We start from the raw sequence: 19939 nt of genomic DNA on the forward strand, positions 1-19939 counted from the left end.
CTCCTGTAGCCAATGAGCAATTCCACTGAGTTTTACATGTGTCATTGATCCAGATTCCAAGGACTTCTTAATTATTTGCTTAGTAGATTTAGGAGGCAGGTCTGGCGAGTTGAGGAGATAGGAGGCCTCTTATGCTTCTTACTAAGGATATCCTGACACAGCTCAAGAAACAAGGAAGGCAGTATATCAGTCTTCATGCCTTTAGAAGTGAAGGGAGTCGATTTCAAGGATATGGTTACCTCCCCATAACCTTATAGATCCCAAGTAGGGGCTCAAGATGAGCTCGTGCTATGTATTATATATATATATTATTATTATATATATTATTATTTATATATATATATAATATATATTATTTTTTTTTTAACTAAAACCCTTACCTTCCATCTTGGAGTCAATACTGTGTATTGGCTCTAAGGCAGAAGAGTGGTAAGGGTAGGCAATGGGGGTCAAGTGACTTGTCCAGGGTCACACAGCTGGGAAGTGTCTAAGGTTAGATTTGAACCTAGGACCTCCCGTCTCTAGGGCTGGCTCTCAATCCACTGAGCTACCCAGCTGCCACCTCTGGATAAATTTTAAAGGACTGATGCTTCCACATGCTGCTATTTTATATATATAAATATATATATATTTTAATATATATATACATATTTATATGTAATATATATATTTTTTCAAATATATAAATTTTTTTTTCAAAATGGAAGAATGGCACTTTATAAATTTTCTTTCAAAAAGTTCATGTTGTAGGTATTTTCAGATATTATTGAAAATGTTGGCCAATATACCTTATTTATACTATACAAAATCATGCATCTTCATTTGGATATATTTGGCCAATCTTCATTAAATACGCAATAGGACTGATACAAGCATTTAAGGTTCTTTTCAATGTTATAGTTTTATAACAAAAACTGGGTGGTGAAAAAAACAACTGAGAGGCAACAAGTTATTTTCAGATTTCTAAAAACTATGGATGGGGTGGGGTCAGAGAAAGGGGTGATTTGGGAATCCAAGATATAACTCCTTGGGGGAGGAGGGCTCTAGTGGTCATGAGATAGAGCATTGAGTAGATGCATTGAGAGCAAATCAGAAAACAGAAGTATGTATGAAAGGAAGGTGGAAGGACCTCCAAAGGTTTCTGGGCCTATTTTAGAGTTTGAACTGGTTCCTGGAAGTTATAAATATGTTGTTTTTACAAAGAAAGTACTTCATAATTTATAGTAAATTCTGTAGTCAGAAATTAGACTGTGGGAGACAAGTTCATTTAATAAATATTTAGTATTTACTGTGTGGCGAAGTAGCCTTTTGAAGAGGGAAGAACATGGGATATGAATTCAAAACATTTCAGATTTTACTCAGCTTTCCCACCATACCTACAACCACTTATTAGCAAAGTGTAATCTTTTCAAGGTGCAGGGCAGCTAGGTGGTATAGTGGATAGAGCACCAGGCCTGGAGTTAGGAAGACTTGTCTTCTTGAGTTCAAACCTGACCTCAGATACTTACTAGCTGTGTGACCTTCCGTAAGCCATTTCACCCCCATTTGCCTCAGTTTCTCCTCTGTAAAATGAGGACACAACAGAGAAGAAAATGGCAAACCACTCCAATATCTTTGCCAAGAAAACCTGCTGGGCAATGTTCATGAGGTCACATAGAATTGGAAATGATTGAACAAGTTCTTCAAGCTTTAATTTTTTTCAACTACAGAAGAGTTTATAATTGCACTTTATAAATCTGTTATATACCTCAACCTAAGGACTTTTCCAGTGCCTCATTACGGTATGAAGTGAGCTCTGGGTTCTTTAAGACTTTGCCAGTGCAAGACTTTGCCAGTGCAGGGCAGCTAGGTAGCACAGTGGATAGAGCGCCAGGCCTGGAGTCAGGAGGACCTGGGTTCATATGTGGCCTCAGACACTTCCTAGCTGTGTGATCCTGGGCAGTCACTTAACCCCAGTTGTCCATCCTTTTCTGCTCTTCTGTCTTAGAATTGATACTAAGGCAGAAGGTAAGAGTTAAAAAAAAAAAACAAAACCAAAAAACCAAAACAACTATGCCAATAGCATGTAAGCTACTTACAATCCAATCCCCCTGGAGCAGATGGTGTGCTGGACTTGAAATCAGGAAGGCCTAGATTCAAGTCTTTCCTCCAATAACGACTTCTAGTATGAACAAGGACAAGTCACCTAACCTGTCAAGGCCCTAGTTTCCTTATCTGTAAAATAATACTGTGGGGACATCTAGGTGGCTCAGGGGATTAAGAGCCAGGTCCAGAAATGGAAGGTCCTGGGTTCATATTGGCCTCAGACACTTCCTAGCTGTGTGACCTTGGGCAAGTCACTTAACCCCCATTGTCTAGCCCTTACTGCTCTTCTGCCTTGGAACCAATACACAGTATTGATTCCAAGACAGAAGGTAAGGGTTTTAAAAAAAAAAGTAAAACAATACTGCCTTCTGTCTTATAGGGTTGTGAGGCTCAGAGATGATCATGGATGCAAAGGACAAATTTCAAAGTGTTACATGAAGGTTAAGTTGTTATAGTCACTAAACTAAAAAGGCTTTGACTATGGCTGGTCACCATCTATATATATGTCCTGGAGATGATTGTTGATGGGCAGTTCTTTTTCAGTCATTTCTAACTCTGTGACTACATTGGAGGTTTTCTTAGCAGAGCTGTTGGAGTGGTTTGTCATTTCCTTCTCCAGCTCATTTTACAGATGAAGAAATTGAAGCAGTCAGGGTGAAGTGACTTGCCCAGGGTCACATAGCTAGGTCATGTCTGAGGCTGGATTTAAACTCAAGTCTTCCTGATACTATACCCAGTACTCTAAGCACTTCAACATCTAGCTGCCCTTTGGAGATACTTATCACCAGATAAATAGTCGATCATCAAGTGTCCTCATAGCAACTCATGAAGGTGACATACAAAAACATGAAGTTGCAACAGGCACATATTTATAAAGTTATCAGTGGTTACTCTTTTTTGTAGAACTTTCTAAATGATAAAGCTATTAGATGGCAGCTAGGTGGCACAGTGGATAGACTGCCAGACTTGGAGTGGGGAAGATTCGAAATCTTCCTGAGTTATAATTTGGCCTCACATCTTTTTTTTTTAAACCCTTAACTTTTGTGTATTGGCTCCTAGGTGGAAGAGTGGTAAGGGTGGGCAATGGGGGTCAAGTGACTTGCCCAGGGTCACACATCTGGGAATTGTCTGAGGCCAATTTGAACCCAGGACCTCCTGTCTCTAGGCCTGACTCAATCCAATGAGCTACCCAGCTGCCCCCTGGCCTCACATCTTATATGACCTTGGACAAGTCATTTAACCCTTTTGGACTCAGTTTCCTCATCTGTAAAATAAGTTGGAGGAGGAAATGGCAAACCACTCTTTGCCAATTTGCCAAGAAAACCCCAAATAGGGTCATGATGAGTTGGAAACAATAAAAGTGGTATGGGCTACCTTAAAAAGTGATTATCTACCCCTTCTTTTGTCAGATATGGTCTAATGGGGATTTCTTTCATGTATGGAATAGATTAACTGGTTGCTGAGGTCCTTTTCTGACAAGTCTTCCTTGCCAAATTATTCGTGGGTCCCCAAGTAGGGGCAAGGGAAATGAGAGAAAATAAGAGAGAACAAAGTGGGGGTTGGGAGGACCAAGATAGCTGGTAGCTATTAAGGCAAAGGTTTATTGGGAAGAGCTAACATTACATAGAGAGAGCAGAACAGGCTGGGGTCTTTGCACAAGTTTTCACCTACACAATGAAAAGTAAATGAATGATAAAGTGGTACAATGTAATCTAGTTTAGCTCATTGGTCTACACAATGATTTCTATAGATCATAAATCAACATGTAACAACCTAGTTTAGATTCCCAAGGAAATACATACATCAGTGATTTTGTGGGAATGTTTAGTGATTGAGTCTGAGAAAGGAGGAGGGAGCTTGAGGCTTTAGGCCTCAGGGTGAAAAGGTAAGATATGTGGTAAGCTTCAGCTATATTTTGGCTTTTCAGCTTTGCTGAGTGGAGTTTCAGGCTTTGCCTTTCATGACCCCAGAGTTTTGCTCAGTGGGGTTTCAGATTTTAGTCCCTACACTTTCCAATTCTCAGATTCATTAATTCTGTGAGATGCCATTTTCTCATCTCCTTTCCCTAGAACTTGGGGTCTGATAGAGGAACTTTTGCCTTATCTTTCCTCAACCCAAGTCTCCACTTTCACTTCTCAGTTATTTCCAAACCAGGTTACTAAAGATTGAACCCTTCCTCACTTTTTCTTGTTGTTGTTCAGTCATGTACTGGAGCAGTTTGTTATTTCCTTCTGAGGCTCATTTTACAGGGAAGGAAACTGGGACAAACAGTGCTAAGTGACTTACCCAGGGTCACTCAACTAGTAAATGGCCTCAGAGGCCTGATTTTAACTTAGGAAGATGAGTTCTCCTGTCTCCAGGCCTTGTACTCTATTCATTGCATCACTTAGCTTCTCACTTCTAGTTTCCCTTTATATATGTTGCCTTCCTCCATCAGAATGCAACTCCTTGAAGGCAGGTACTATTTCAGTACCTATGTTTGTATCCCAGAGCTTAGTACAGCTGGCCCATGGCAAGTGTTTAATAAATGATTTTTCATTCATTCCAACTCACTAAACTTTAATTTCCCAAGCTATAATAATAGTAGTAGTAGCAAGGATTTTATAGCACTTTACATATATTTCTTTACATTACCTTTGATCCCAGCAACATCCTGGTACTATTACTCTCCCCATTTTACAGAGGAGGAAACTGAAGCATTAGAGAGGTTAAGGGATTTGCCTGGAGCCATACAGCGAAGTAGAAGTTGGAAGTAGAAGTCGAACTCAGGACTTCCTGAGACCACTATGCCTCCTAGCGGCCACGTGTAAAATGGACACATTAATATTGATAATACTTGGATGACTTAATTGTGCGGAAAGTGCTTCATATCATTATTATTATTATTTAGAGGACAGGCACACAGACACACACAGACTCACAGACACACACGCTTCGAAACGGAGCCTGAAAGAGTCCATGTTCCCATAGCAACCTGAGCTCCCGCCCACTTCCGGGAGAGATTAGGCCCTTCCTCCAGTCGGAGGATCGGAACTCTATGATCTCCGTAGTTACCATTCTATGGCTTTTGCAGTCTAGATGAGCCCGAAGGAGGCACTTCCGGTAACATGGCAGCGCACAGGTTGCGGAATCCGCGTGCTTCTGCTAAGGGGACCGCGATGAGAATGTGAACTGCAACCCTTAGGAAGAGAGAATCCGGCTGCATACCGGGAAGACGGAAGAGGGCCTAAAAGACGTAGATAAATGTAGGGGCTGGAGACTGTCCTCTAGGACTCGCAGCCAGAGGAATGGGAACTAGATTGACGGAGAGCTGAGAGATTCCGGAGAGGGGCAGGGGAGCACCGTGGAGTGGGTTTTTGGGGACTACTGGGGGTTAGTCAATCAGCAAGCATTTATTTATGAAGCACTTACTCGATATCAGGTACAGTGCTGATCGCTGGGAATACAGAGAAAAGCAGAAAACAGACATTGCTTCCCAGGAATCAGTCACTCTCAAGGAATTTATCAGACAACAAATTTTACGCTCTTATTATGTGCTAGACTGTCTACTTAAGGACATACAAAGAAAGGCAAGACTAGTTTCTTCTTTCAGGGAATTAATCTATATTTGTTAAGGGCCTACTGAGTGCCAGGCAGTATGCTAAAGACTGGAGATGCAAAAAGAGGCATAAAATAATTACCTTCAAGGAGCTCACGTTCTAATGAGGCCAACGACGACTTGTTTATTTTTAGGAACTTACAAGATCTGTATTGGGAAGAGGAAAGGCATTAACAGTTGGAGAGACCAAGGAAGGCCTCTTTCAGAAGGTAGGATTTCAGTTGCCTTTTTTTTCTAAACCTATAACTTGCATCTTGGAAGCAATGTTGATAATGGGGGATAAATGACTTGCTCAGGTCACATAGCTAGCAAATGGCCGAGGCTAGATTTGAACCCAGGGCCTCCCCCTCTAAGGCAGAAGGTAGAGTATTCCAAGCATGGAGAACATAGAGGGCAAAGATACAGAAGCTAGAGATGGAGTGTCCTCTTTGAAGTAGAGGCAGATTCTCTCTAGAGTGGACAAGAGATCGGAAATTTCCCTTAGGAAATTCTTTTAAAGGGCTAGAACCACATTTCTTTCTGTGTCTAGGTCAGTCCAGAAGCTAGGTCAGGGTTCTGTCCATAGGAATGTGAGGCTAGGATGATGAGTTTGAATGCTTCTCTTTTTTTTCTGTCAGAGAGCTGGTAGTAACCATCTCTGAACTGGTGAGGACAGAGACTAACCCTTTTCTCAAAATGAGTGCCACCTCAGCAACCAAGAGTCGAGGGATGAAGTTTGCTGAGGAACAGCTGCAGAGGCATGGATGGAGTCAAGGTAATACTTACTGACCCTAGTCCACTTCTCCCTAGGAAGAGCCCTAAACCCAAGCCTTCTGCTTTCTAGTACCCTAGAGCCATGAAAGAAACTGTCCCACCAGCAGCACTACCTTAGTTCTTAGGAATAGGAAGAATTGTTCTGAATGGGAAATTAAGGTCTGGTAAGGGACTGAGAAGATGGGAAAAGGGCAGGGAAAAGAGCCACCATTAGAAATGATCCTCAATACCTGTTAAGTTTTGTGGAGCACTTAACATAAATGATCACATTTGCTCTACCTAAAACAACCCTGTGAGGTAAGTGCCTATAGTTATACTCATTTTTTTAAACCCTTACCTTCCACCTTAGAATCAATAGTATGTATTGGCTCTGAGTCATTAGAGTAGTAAGGGCTAGGCAATGGGGGTTAAGTGACTTTCCCAGGGTCACACAGCTAGGAAGTGTCTGAGACCACCCAGCTGCCCCATCTTTATACCCATTTTACAACTAAGAAAACAGAAAATAAGTATCCAAGTCAGGATTTGAACTCAGCTCTTCCTAAATCAAGTCCAGTGCTTTATGCATTGCACTACCTAGGTGCCTCTGGTCTTCATTGTGAGCAAAACCCTATCCTGGGGTAGAGGGCTATTTGGAGGAAAGAGAAAAGATCTCTTCATAAGAAACTATACACTACTCCTCTTATAAACTTGAAGCTATTAGAATTTAAAACTGTACTGAGATTTTTGGGAAGCTCTATATAATAGGTGAGAGAACTCCCTTAAGCTAATAATAAGTTATATTTCTGTAAAACTTTTCCTGTTTGCAAAGTACCATGATCACAGCCCTGGGACAGGGTAGGTAATGTGAAGTAGCATTATCCCTCCTATGTTATAGGTAAGGCGGAAAGAGAATCTAGGAGTGTGATGTTAAGCACATGCGCCAGAGGGGGCACTCAGCCCTCTCTATGGGCACGGGCACCATCACCCTCATCCCGGCACAGAGTTCACCACTAGAAAGCCAGTAAGACCAGGCTGTTCCCTTTCCCCTCTCCATGCACCTGAGGACATGCCTCACTTTACCATCCCCTCTGCCCAGCAGCACAATGAGAACTTCCTCCCTCCCATGTCTAGGGTAAGGAGGGGAGTAATTTGGGCACTTGGTCTCAAAAGGTTCAACATCACTGCCCTAAGAGGTGATATGATTTGTCCATGGTGATATGGATCATAAGTGACAGCTAGAAATTGAATGTAGGACTTTGAATATTGAATTTAATGCTCTTTCAGTTATGGGGTGCAATGTTTAGAGCTCTGAGCCTGGAGTCAGGAAGATCTGAATTCAAATCCTGTCTCAGGTCTTTACTAGAGCTGGAAGTCTGGGGCATGTCAATAATTCATGCTTATCTCAGTTTCTTCATCTGTAAAATGTATGGAGATCCACATAATAGCACTTACCTCCCAGAGGTGTTGTTAGGCTTAAATGAGATATGAATTGTAAGCCCTTAGCACTATGCCTGGCACAGAGTAAGCTCTATTTAAATGTTAAACTATTATTTTGATGACGGTGCCATTCTTCCTTTGGGGAGAGTTGGAGAGACACAATTTCTAGTCTTTTGTGTAGTTGTAATCTCACTTAGGATACAGAGAGATAAGGACAAATCATCCATTTGAATGGGCTCTGCTCATCAATGCAGGAAAATTGGCTTGAGTGGAGTCTGGAGCCTCAGAAGTTCTCCAGAATTGGAGAAGAGGGAAGGATAGAGATGATTGAAGTCTAAAGGGCAGTGTTGTGGTCCAGGGTAAGGATTCTGCTGTGAAGGTTCAGTGTGGACAGATAAATTGCATAAGCCTGGTCTCTACTCCCTCCAGGCAAGGGCCTGGGCAAGAAAGAAGATGGCATTGCCCAGGCCATCAAGGTGAAGTTGAAGCAGGACAATGCTGGGGTAAGGAACTATATACAGGTCTGGGGCAGGAGGACTCAGGGGGGAAATTGGGATGGGAGGGCAACATTGCAGAATTGTTTCTCTTTCCCTTTGGGCAGGTGGGACATGACCCTTCCAAGGAGTTCACTAATCACTGGTGGAGCCAACTCTTCAACAAGACAGCTGCCAGCTTGGTGGTGGAGACTGGGAAGGTACTCTGGGGGCAGAGGAGGGCTGGAAGGGGAGAGAGGGATGACCATAGAACACACAAACACTTTCTGAGTGAGGAACATGAGAACCAGGTGTGGGGCAGGAAGCTCAGTTTGACTCCGACTTCCCCAACAGGATGGAGTAAAGATGAAGACCCAGGCCAAGGATAACAGCAAGCAGAAACGCTCTTCGGGCTCCAAGTCCAGCCTGTTGTATGGACACTTCATTAAGGTAAAGGTACTAGAGACTAGGGATAAAAAAGACCCTTTTCCCATCTGCTAGTTCAAGTGGGGCTTCTACTCCTCTGTGGCCTTCACTAGAAGGAGACAGTAGCCCCATTCTCATTTACAAGAGGAAGAAGCTACACAGTGAATTCTAAAAGACAAGTCTTTACTAGCTATTCTACAGCCCTCTACATGCTGAATTATGCAGTGAGATAGAGCTAACGCTTTGTTGAACCATAAGGCCTGGATAGTAAGAGATGTAGCTAGGCTATAAGACTATATAATGAGTACAGAACTTTATCAGATCTAGATTGTAGTCCTAGTTCTGCTATTTGTGTGTTCTCAGGCAAATCAGTTCTCTCTCTTCAGTTCTTTGTTATCTCCTCTCAATTTCTTCATTTGTAAAATTAAGGACATTGGGCTGGATAGCATCCAAGGTCCTTTTGAGCTGACATTCTAGGGTTCTTTGCCAAGTCTTTTACTTTCCAAAAGAACTCTTCTCTTTTTAGCAAGTATCCAGAATTCTAGTGTATATGGGAAAGAATGGGGACACGCATTACCCTATTGAGGAAAGTCCATGGAAAGGATGTAATAAATGAACTTTTAATAATAACTTGCATTTATATGGCATTCTGCAATTTACAAAGCATTTCCTTTACAACTAGCCTGGAAGCTTGGTAGCAAAAGTGTTAATATTTTCATTTTACAGATGAGGAAATAGCTCTGAGAAGTTAATAATAATAATAATAATAATAATAATAATAATAATAATAATAATAATAATAATAATAATAATAATAATAAGCAGCTAACATTCATATAGCATTTGTGATATGCTAGGTACTTTGCTAAGCACTTTACAATTATCTCATTTGAATCTCACAACAATTCTGTGAGGTAAATTCTATTATTATCTTCATTATAAAATGATTTGAATAAAATTTTATGAATGTATAGAAAATAAAGTTGAAGAAATTGAGGCAGAAGTTAAGTGACTTGCCTAGGGTCACAGAGCTAGTAAGTGTGTGAGGCAGGATTTGAATTCAGGTCTTCCCAACTCCAGGCCTGGCACTTTATCCACTTGACTACCTTGCTGCTCAAGTTAAGTGACTTGCCCAGGAGCATTCAGCTTTTGGTGTCTGAAGAAAGTTTCAGACCTGGTGCCACAGGGAATTTAACAATCTGCTCAATTCTTCTCCCTTTTAACTGAAGATCCCCATGGATACTTTAACCAAAATAATCATAAAAAATAGTCACCTTGACTTCAGTAAGTAATAATTAAAGCATTTTACTATCTGTTTTCATTCATTCCCATAATCTGATTATAGAATCAGAGCTTTAGATGTGGAAGATCATCTCACCAAACCCCCTCTTTTTATAGATGAGGCAAGTAATCCAAAGTCCCAAAAGAAGTAAGGGGTAAACCTGGAATTCAATACAGGGTCTTTTGGATCTGAACCAGTATTCTTTCCACTGGGTCACAGTCTTTCTGAGATGGGCAGGCCCAGATTTGTCATTGTAGCATGAGAGATACAGCATCTGAAATATGGAGCTATGTGTGAAATGGGTATATGGTGCTTGGCTAGTAGAACTCAGGACTGGGAATATTAGAAACAAATTTTTAATGAAGAGGGATGAGGATGGTGATGAAAGGGTACAGATTTAGTCCTCTCTCCTCCACTCAAAATCCTTTCAGTGGCCCCTTGTTACTTACCTAGTAAAAGTCAATTCTTCCTTAGCCTGGCATTCAAAAGTCCCCCTTATCTGTTGCTAAAAACACTTCCAGACTTAACTCCCAGCTTTTCTTCTCCAAGTATCCTGTGTTCCAGCCAAACTGAGCTATTTCCTAACTCCTGTATAAGATCATCCTTTTGGTCATGTTCCTTAAACCTAAAATGTTCTTCCCCAGCCCTAAAACTGTCGAAAGCTTCCCTGTTCTTTAAAGCCCTCTTAGAAATGTCACCATTAGTAATTAGCCCTCACCTCTACCCTCAGGAGAACTTGAAACCTTAAGGGCTTTTTTGGTGACCTGGATCTGTGCCCCCTGACTTAATTAACTGATAAGGAAATTGGGAAGGTGGCATAGTGGATAGGGTGCCAGTCCTGGATTCAGGAGGACCTAAGTTCAAATGTGACTTCAGATCCTTACTGTTCTGGTGGTGTGACCCTGGATAAATAATTAACTGTTTGCCTGGTTTCTTCATCTATGAAATAAGCTGGAGAAGGAAATGCCAAACTACTGAAAACAAAGAATCTGAAAAGACTGAACAACAAAGGAAATACCTTCTAATAATGCAGACCAGTAACTGATCTGCAACTTAACCAGCTTGGATTTGCCTGAACTATGTTATATTCCAGTTATTTAAGTGAGTTATATCTCCTTAACAGACTGTAAAGCCTGAGAAAACAGGAGCCATTCTAGCTAAACTTTGCATGTTCTGCACAAAGTAGGCACTTTCTAAGTATTTGCTGATACTGAGCATTCACTCTCCTGCCAGAGTGCCACTCTGACTTCAGGAGGGGAGCAAGCGGAGAAACCGAGCGAACAAAGCAGCGAAGATGAAGCACCTCCACCAGCAAAGATGTGAGAATTCCCTCAAAATTGGGAGGGCAATGTGAAGGCATTGCTCTAATATTCCATGCCCTGTGAGTGTGGCCAGATTTTCTTTTGTTTTTAAAACCTTACTTTCTGTCTTAGTATTAGCTCTAAGACAGAAGAATGGCAGGGGCTAGACAATGGGGTTTGTGACTTGTTCAGGGTCATATAGCTAGAAAGTATCTGAGGCCACATCTGAACCCAGGACCTCCCCTCTTCAGGCTTGGCACTCTGATCTACTATGTCACTTAGCTGCCTCTTGGACAGATTTTCTTTAAGAGTGTTGGACTCCCTGCCCGAGATAGCTTGGAGGGGAGAGAGATTGTTTTTTTCCCTAGGCTCTGAGTCTCCCTTATTCACTTTTCCCTCAACGTCCAGCTTGACAGATGAAGAGTTGATTCGAGCCTGCGAGGGACGCACTGCCCACAAGTAAGAGGCGATCCGCTGGTTTTCTTGAAAGCTTTGCTCTCCTCTCCCTGTCCTTCTCTAGCCTCACCATCTCTGCACTCACCCTCTCAGGGGGAGCTTCCATCACTCTCTAGCCCCTTCTCCCTCTAGTCTTACTCCTGTCTTGAGATGGATGGCACATTCCTGTCTGAAGTGGGAGGGATAGTCTATCTGGTTTTCTTCTGTTCCTCTGATTGGGTACCTGTCTGTCCCAGGGGTGCCCGTCATGGGCTTACCATGAAAGCCAAGCTGGCACGACTGGAAGAGCAGGAGCGAGCCTTCCTGGCCCAGTACAAAGGCCAGAATACAGGTGTCCCTGACACCCCAGCTGAGGACATAACCCAGAAGAAGAAAAAGAAGAAAAAGAAAAGTCAGGAAGAAACTTCAACCACAGACAGGAGTGAGCATATGGAGATCATAGAACAGACCAAAGACAGTAGCAGGAAGAAGAAGAAGAAAAAGAGACAACGGGAAGAAGAACCAGAAGATGAGGCTGGAGATCAAGTAGAGAGGGGAAAAGATGAAGAAAGCAAGGCCCAGAAAACTAAAAAGAAGAAAAAAAAGGTATTGCTAGAGGCATAGTGAGGCCTGCCAGTAACCGTCTGCATTCCTTTGTTGGCGACCAGAACTGCAGAGGTCCAGGCCTCTTTGGGCCCTTGACTCATTGCAAGGGGTGGGGGGCAGAGGAGATAACCTAGGATTCTTCAGGTGCCCCTACCCTGCACAGAGGGATCAATAAACACCTCCATGTCCCAATCATTCCTGCTCAGGCTCTTTGCTCACCCTCCACCCAGGGCTTTTCCCATGATCTGGGCTGGGGATGAGGCACCAGTCATTATTTCCTGTACCACAGGAAGATCCTTTGGTTCTGTCCCCACTTTTGCCAAAGTATCACCAGGTAAAGGAGGGCTGAGGGAAACACTGAAGGCGTCTTCATCCACTTTCCTGCCTACAGGTAAGTTTACCCCAGTCAGATGGATAAAAATTACTTATTTTCAAAGAAGTAACAATGTCGTGTGGATGGCCATTTCAGCACTCCTTATTAACAGGAGGTCCTTGCCATTTACCCTGCTGCAGGATCCAGTCATCTTGATCATGTTCATAGAATTTAAGACTGGAAAGGACCTTAGAGGATTATCCTCACCCCCCCCCCCCTTCACATATAATGAAACTAAGGCACAGAAACATTAAGTGATATGCCCAAAGTCACATAGCTCTGGGATTCAAGCTCAGGTCCTCTTGACTCCCAAGAGCAGCTTCTTTCCACTATACCATGCTGTGCCCCCTCTGGCCCACAAAGATGGTGCCACCCCACCCAGAAGATCTCAAAGCATTTTACAGATCCAAATCAAGGATAAACTCAGTCTTTATTGAGGGCACACCAGCCTTCCCTCACTGCAGTTGTAGGACACAATCAGTTCCTGGGTAGGGGGGCAGGTTCAGTTGGTATTTCTTCTCTAAGTCAGATGGCACAAAGCGGCCTCCTAGGTAGTGGTGTCGGCCCTTGAACAGAGTAGCTGCCTTTTTGGGGGCTGTCAGTGAGATGAGCAAGTCAGGTCTGATGCCCTCTGGGTTCCCTTTCTCCACATCCCACCCTGTGGGTGAAAGGAATATTTTATGAGGTCACAGCATTCAGTTCTCTTCCATCTTTGCTCACCATTTCTGAACTTGGTTTCAGCTTAGCCCTTAGGGAAGGAAAAAGAGGAGAGCCACTGGAGAGTAAGAACACTAGGCCCTGTCCCAGGCTCTCCAGGTACCTCTGTGTTTTGGGGTTTCTTTATATAGAAGAAGTGAAACCAGCCTGTGACAGCAGTCGGTGAGGATGCAGAGCTAAGAAGTATTATTCTCAGGTCCTTGCTTCCAAGAACCTTCCAGCTCTTAACATTCTAGGATTCTGGTAGCTTTGCATCCTTCCCAGCTTGGGAACATAAGCCTCCCTGGGAGTGTTCAGAGGTCATCTGCCTATCTTATCATCCTACACCTCCCCCACCCCGAAGGTACCTGAGGGGATGTCAATGCTGGCAATGGGCACAGTGAGCCCATTCATTATACTCAGGATGGCTCCAAATGGCTCCCGGACAGCACCCTTGAAGCTGAAGCCAAAGATGGCATCTACCACTAATTCATATAGCTCGTCAATCAGCATTGGCTACAGAGAAGGGAGAGGAAGAGTATGTCAGTGATCCATTACCCAATAGTAAGATTATATGTCTGTATACATATATACATGCACATGTATATATGTCAGTGGAGGCTAATACCATATGGGTTGAGTCAAAAAACACTTGTGGTTTGTGCTGAGGGGATAGCCTCTTGATTTCTGAGGAATCTCAGGCACCAGAAACTAGGATAGAAGTCTCAGGATCATAATTAAAACAGAAAAGGACCTTCAAAAGAAAACACCTTCCCAGAGGTTAATTTTCCCAAACTCAAATAGGTGAGCAGTGAGTAGCCAAACCAGGATTTAAAACCCAGGCCTATGAACTCTGGGGAAGTACGAGAGGGGGGCAAGGGGATCTATATGGTTACGGAGGAGTCCAGGAGGAAACACTTGGGCTTCACTGTTTGGGTAGGAACTAAAAGAGAAAGCTTTCAAACCGAAGAAAAGGAAGAGCAAAGAACTAATGGCTATGCATTAGGGAAAGGGTTTAAAAGTGATTGAGAGGGCTGGATGCCTCCTACCTCAGGGGGCATCTCAGGAAGAAAAGGGATGTCCATCTTCTGACACTGTGTCACCAGAGCATCAAAGAGTGGCTTGTTTGGCTTCTTAGGATAATGGATCTTTGGCTCATACCCCTAGGAAGAAGGGAGATATATATATGTTCCAGATCACTGAATCCTGAGAGGCCCATTTCATCCTATCAACCTCCCTTAGTGGTACCTCCCCATACTCACAAAGAGTTTCAGGTGCCTAGCACAGACAAGGCCATCCCCTCCATTGTTCCCAGGGCCACAGATAACCAAGACTGCTGGAGGGTTGCTGCCAAAAGAACCAAGTGGGTATGCCTATAGGAAGGAAAGCATTGGGATTAAAAGGTTTTTCTTACAGGAACTTGGGCCCTGGTTCCCATGGATAGCTATAGCACGGGTTCCATGTGGCCCATTTCCCACCCCCATCACCCCATAGTCATCCCTTCCTACTGGCTCACCATTCTGCCTTTGCTCTTTAGGGGGTGGGCAGTGCCAGGTCTTCCCCCAGCCACTGACCTTGGCAATGGCCGTGGCACAACTGAGCCCAGCCAGTTCCATGAGTTGATCCACGCTAAACTTGTACTCGTTGAATAGCTCCTCGTCTACAGCCTGGGCCTCCTCCTGGCTGGGAGAAAACCCAACCACTCCCGAAACTCCGTACCTGCCCTGGGCCCTGCCCCTCCCAGGCTCTGGTGGGCGCCCTGCCGCCCAGATCAGTGCATCCCTTAGCACGCCTGCAGCCTCGGCCCCGCCCCTCCCCTCCCCCACCGACTCACGTGGGCGCCCTAACCACATCCCCATACTCCCATGGGCCCCTCGGGTCAGGGGCATCCCTCCCTCCATCTTAGTCCCTGCACCGGAGTGGGTGCCCCTAGGCCCAGGTAAGTGCAAGCCCTGCCACGCCTCCTTCCCCCTAACCCCCGGGACACAGAACGCGGAAGTCCGATGCTCCCGGGGCCTCGGCTCACCTCAAGTACTTCACGGCACCTCCAGCCATGGTGGAGTCCCCTAAATGCATGGGCCTCGCTGCCCACCAGGCTGGCCCCGGGCAGCGGGGTCCACCTCGCGCCAAAATGCGTGGGAAGCGCGAGCCGGCGACCAGCAGCCCCAGCCCCAGAAGCGTCCGCAGCCCGGACATTCAGGTCCCAGCGAGCCCACTCCCTCCCTCCCTCCCCCGTGGCCGCGCGCCTCCGAGCATGCGCCGGCACCGCCCCTTCTGCTTCAGCCCCCGGCAAATGGAGAGGGCTGAGAGGAGTGTACGAATGCGCGTGCGCCGACTACGGACCTGGCTGGGTTCGAATTGAGCTTGCTCTCAGCTGCGGCGGCATGCATTTACCGCGCCCTCTGCTGCCCGAACCGTAACATTTTTCGCCGTGCTCCTGTAGGGAGACTGCTCGGCACCCCTCCCAGTCCCAGTGAAACTTACAAAAGCACGCCCGCGTCCTGGAGAAAGACAAGAGTTTTATTTTCTCTGCCAGTTGCATCAAAAAATGGAGCGGAAAGGGGCAGTTAGGTAGCACAGTAGATAGAGCGCCAGGCCTGGAGTCGGGAGGACCTGGGTTCAAATACGCCTTCAGACACTTCCTCCTTCGGTGACTCTTGGTAAGTCACCTAGCCCCGAATGCATAGCCTTTGCCACTCTTCTGTCTTAGAACTGATACGGAGACAAAAGGTAAGGTTTAAAAAAAAAGAAGAAGAAAAAGAAATGGAGCTGAGCGGGGTGAGGTTGGGGATTTCAAAGCACAGATTGGGGCAGCGGTCCCTAACTGCTCCATGCAAGGACTGGACAAGTAGAAAAAGCCAGGGCTTCAAGGACTTTCCTAGACGGGAAAGAGGGGGAGGAAGAGCAAGATCACATGACCATACAGAAGCTGGACTTGGTTGGTCTCCTTTGGACATTTCTGCTAGACTTGGTCTTGGGTCCTTGAGGCGACCTGAAGGACATGGAAAGAGGAGGTGTACTATACACTGAGGAGAGGGACAGAGAAAGTCTTGCATACCAAGGAACACAAAGAGAGAATTGGGGGCTTGTTTTTTGGAGCTCTCACTGCCCCCTTTGCCCTCCTTACCTCGACAGTGCATGATGCCACCGTGGATAGGAGGTACTGGGACAGCAGGAAGCAGAATTGTCTTTCTGGACCCCAGAATCCCTTGCAAGCAGGTGATGGAGGGGGCAAATGGACTCCTGGGGCACCATAGCTGGCCTTGGATTATTCCAGTTGCTGAAGCACAAAAACAAAGATAGCTTGGCAGCTCTGTGTCAGTAGCTCAGATCATCTCACCACTCCAGCACCTTCTCTTTTGTTCCTTTTAGCACATGGTCCTCAGCCTTACCTACCCCCAAACCTTCCTTAAAAGTTGTAACTTTTCACCATACTTCAATACCTCCCTCCCTAAGAATGTAAACTTCTTGCAGGTGGATTTGTTCTTTTGGTACCTCCCAGCCTTGAACAAATAATGCTCTAAATAAATATTTATTTGTTAAGTTTCAATGCTTAAAAAGATTCATAATTTCATTAGTGTGGATGCTGTCTACACTATTATAAATCAAAGCACTTCTCTGCCTTAGCAGATGGTCTTTATAAGCTGCAGTTGTGTCAAAAAACATCATTTCCCCATCCCCCCATATCAGTGATGGCAAACCTATAACACATGTGTCATGTGTAGCCATTTTCGATGACATGCGGCTGCATATAGAGAAGTATGGGGCCGCATGCCAAGGATGAAACATTTGCTGTAGTGTAGCATAGATACTCTGTGCACTGTAGATGACAATTCTACCTATATTAATTTACCTATTTTGGTTTATTAAATATAGTTATATACTACAATTATACATATCACAAAATTATGCTTTTTTTCTTGAAGTGACACACCATCCAAGTTATGCTCGTTTTTTTGGCGAATTTTGACACACTAAGCTCAAAAGGTTGCCCATCACTGCCCCATATCCTGATGATTAGGTTCTAGGACAGTGATGGCAAACCTTTTAAAGATAGAGTGCCCAAACTGCACCCTCACACCTTGTGAGCCACCCCCTTACTCCAGATAGGGGAGGGAGGAAGTGCTCCCATTAGTCTGCTGGGCAGAGGTGAGAAATATCATCAGGCCTGGTAGAGAAGGGGAGGGGAGCAGCCCCCTCTAGCACTGGGGCCATAGATTCACCAGTCTGGTTCTAGGAACTTAGCAAAGGCTGGTCCTCAGATGACAGACCCAGAGTCCATCACCTTGGGTAGACTCCTAGTTTTGTTTGTCCTGCCATAGTTTGCATTGGGTTGGCACAGTCTTTGAGAACTGAGGAATCAGTCAGAGTGAGACTTCAAACCACTCCAAAGCACAATTTCCAACTCCTTTCTTCATCCATATTCCAAATCTCTATCCATATTCCTGTCTCTATCTCTTCCAAAACAGGAAACCTACCTATTGGCTTGGGGACCATCAGAAGCCAGGAGGCTGGACTTCCCATCTTTGAGGACACTTGATGGATGGAAAGAGAGAGGCCTCAGACCTAGTGAAAAGCAAATATGCCTCCTATTCATCCAGACCCATAGTTTGGAAAAGTTGGTCTGAAAAAAATGGACAACTTGGGGATTAAGGATAAGGAGGTGATTGGGCACTGTATCATGAAATGGTAGTCAGGTGTCAAAGTGGATAGAGTTCTGGACCTGGAGTCGGGAACATATGAGTTCAAATCCAGCCTCAGATACTTTCTAGCTGTGTGACTGTGGGCAATTCACTTAATTTCTGTCTGATTCAGTCTCTTCATCCAAAAAATATAGATTATAATAGCATCTACCTCCCAGGGTGCTATGAGGTTAAAATGCTGTATCATTTGTAAAACAAAAAATATTACAGTATAAATCAAATAGCACAGTGAAACATAATCGTTGCTTAATACATTTTTGTTTCCTTCAATAAGTTCCAATTTTAAAAAATCACTGCAAACTTTACAAAACACTTTCCTTACAACAAGATGGAGTAGGAATTCTAACCACTACCCTTTAGCAAAGTGCTTGGAATATCTGTTTATTAATTGATTGAAAGATAGGTATAGGAAAACTTTCCAGATTGCCAGGGGCTAAGGACATTAGCATCAGGGAAAAGCACCCCAAGTCAGTCTGGACTAGGTGGAACAGCCAGGAAAAAGGATAAAATGACCTAAGGTGAACTTTATTTATGTGGGGAAATGATCCCTGGGGCAGGGCAGGGGGTGGCACTAGAATAGCATCCTACTCAGACTCACGATCCAGTCTCCATTTGGGTGATGTCATGGGAAGATTGACTGTCACCTCCTCCTCTTCCTCCCACGAAGCAGCTGATCTATAAGGGCAAAGAAAGAGGGAGATAGACTGGGAGGGGAGTCCCTTTCCCTTCACCCACTGCAGGGTGAAAATATTCCCAATAGCCCTTGTGTATGGCAGCCATGCCCACTCATAATTATGCCCTTAGGATCCTTAGGGAATCATGATATAGTGGAATGAGAAATGAATTTAAAGAAAGAAAACCTAGGTTCAAATTTGGGGCCCTGCCCCATCCAATTCTTGTGGCCTTAAGTAAATTCATCAACTTCTTTGGGTCTCAGTTTCTTCATCTGTTAAATGAAGGTTAAATGAAACAGATGTTCTGCAAAGTTCCTTCTCTCTCTAAATCTGCAATGTTGTGAACCAAAATTATTGTCACCACATATTACTGGGGCAACTAGGGGGTGCAGTGGTTAGAGTGACAGGTGTGGAATCCGGAAGACTTGAATTCAAATTTGGCCTCAGATATTTTATCAGCTGTGTGGTCCTGGACAAGTCACTTCCCCCTGTTTGCCTCAGTTTCCTCATCTATAAAATGAGATGGAGAAGGAAATGGCAAACCACTCCAATATCTTTACCAAGAAAACCCCAAATGGGGTCACAAAGAGCTGGACCCAATTGAAAAGTGACAGAACAACAAACATATCCCCAAGAGTTCTCCAGTCTAAATTCTGCTCATTTCTGAAGCTCCACATCCCTCCCTGGCCTACCCACCCTAACTCACCTGCATTGTGTTGGGCCTTCTGCCTGACCCACCAAGATTTGGTGGGAGGGCTTTGAGTAAGAGATTCTATTCATAGCCTGTGGCCTCATCCTGGTCAGTGACTAGGAGGTGGGGAAAGGGAAAATGGAAGAGAGGTAGCTTTAGGAACCTCTGGAAAGATCAAAGTCATATTTTTTCTAGCTATTCATCTGTAGGGCACACAGAGGAATCCATTTTCTTCCTGAATGACAAATCAATGCAAGGAAGGGGGGGACCAGAGAGACAGAGAGAGAGGGAGAGAAGTAGAGAGTGAGAGAGAGAAGGAGACTGAGAGAGAGATGGGGGAGAGAGAGGGGGAGAGGGAGAGAGAAGAGCAAGGGAGGGTGAAAAGATAGAGAGGGAGGGAGAAGAGAAAGAGAGGGACAGAGAAGAG

At 44.5% G+C, this 19939-nt stretch overlaps 2 protein-coding genes across 2 annotated transcripts; one reads left to right on the top strand and one right to left on the bottom strand.

Moving 5' to 3' along the window:
• The first annotated feature begins 5201 nt into the window (after positions 1 to 5201).
• On the top strand, positions 5202 to 12505 carry GPATCH4 (G-patch domain containing 4). The gene is made up of 9 exons (XM_044672746.1): positions 5202 to 5330; positions 5818 to 5892; positions 6301 to 6437; positions 8282 to 8355; positions 8454 to 8546; positions 8680 to 8775; positions 11267 to 11352; positions 11743 to 11793; positions 12027 to 12505. The coding sequence occupies exons 3-9, from the start codon at positions 6359 to 6361 to the stop codon at positions 12391 to 12393; spliced, it is 846 nt and encodes a 281-aa protein (XP_044528681.1). The 5' UTR covers positions 5202 to 5330; positions 5818 to 5892; positions 6301 to 6358; the 3' UTR covers positions 12394 to 12505.
• Positions 12506 to 13159: 654 nt separating this feature from the next.
• On the bottom strand, positions 13160 to 15717 carry NAXE (NAD(P)HX epimerase). The gene is made up of 6 exons (XM_044672424.1): positions 15471 to 15717; positions 15019 to 15127; positions 14707 to 14817; positions 14494 to 14607; positions 13813 to 13960; positions 13160 to 13406 (listed from the first exon to the last, which is right to left on the bottom strand). The coding sequence occupies exons 1-6, from the start codon at positions 15638 to 15640 to the stop codon at positions 13204 to 13206; spliced, it is 855 nt and encodes a 284-aa protein (XP_044528359.1). The 5' UTR covers positions 15641 to 15717; the 3' UTR covers positions 13160 to 13203.
• Positions 15718 to 19939: the final 4222 nt, after the last annotated feature.

The sequence above is a fragment of the Gracilinanus agilis genome, chromosome 4 (genome assembly GCF_016433145.1).
Source record: "Gracilinanus agilis isolate LMUSP501 chromosome 4, AgileGrace, whole genome shotgun sequence".
In the NCBI taxonomy this organism is placed as follows: Eukaryota; Metazoa; Chordata; class Mammalia; order Didelphimorphia; family Didelphidae; genus Gracilinanus; species Gracilinanus agilis.

Bases quoted from the DNA above. Each gene is read 5' to 3' on its own strand.
- NAXE (XM_044672424.1), bottom strand. From the start codon at position 15,640: ATGTCCGGGCTGCGGACGCTTCTGGGGCTGGGGCTGCTGGTCGCCGGC. The intron at 14,608-14,706 runs GTGAGTATGGGG...CCTTCTTCCTAG, and splicing joins CTAGGCACCTGAAACTCTTT to GGGTATGAGCCAAAGATCCA. The intron at 13,407-13,812 runs GTACCTTCGGGG...TTTCACCCACAG, and splicing joins CAGCATTGACATCCCCTCAG to GGTGGGATGTGGAGAAAGGG.
- GPATCH4 (XM_044672746.1), top strand. From the start codon at position 6,359: ATGAGTGCCACCTCAGCAACCAAGAGTCGAGGGATGAAGTTTGCTGAG. The intron at 6,438-8,281 runs GTAATACTTACT...TACTCCCTCCAG, and splicing joins GAGGCATGGATGGAGTCAAG to GCAAGGGCCTGGGCAAGAAA. The intron at 8,776-11,266 runs GTAAAGGTACTA...CTCTCCTGCCAG, and splicing joins TGTATGGACACTTCATTAAG to AGTGCCACTCTGACTTCAGG.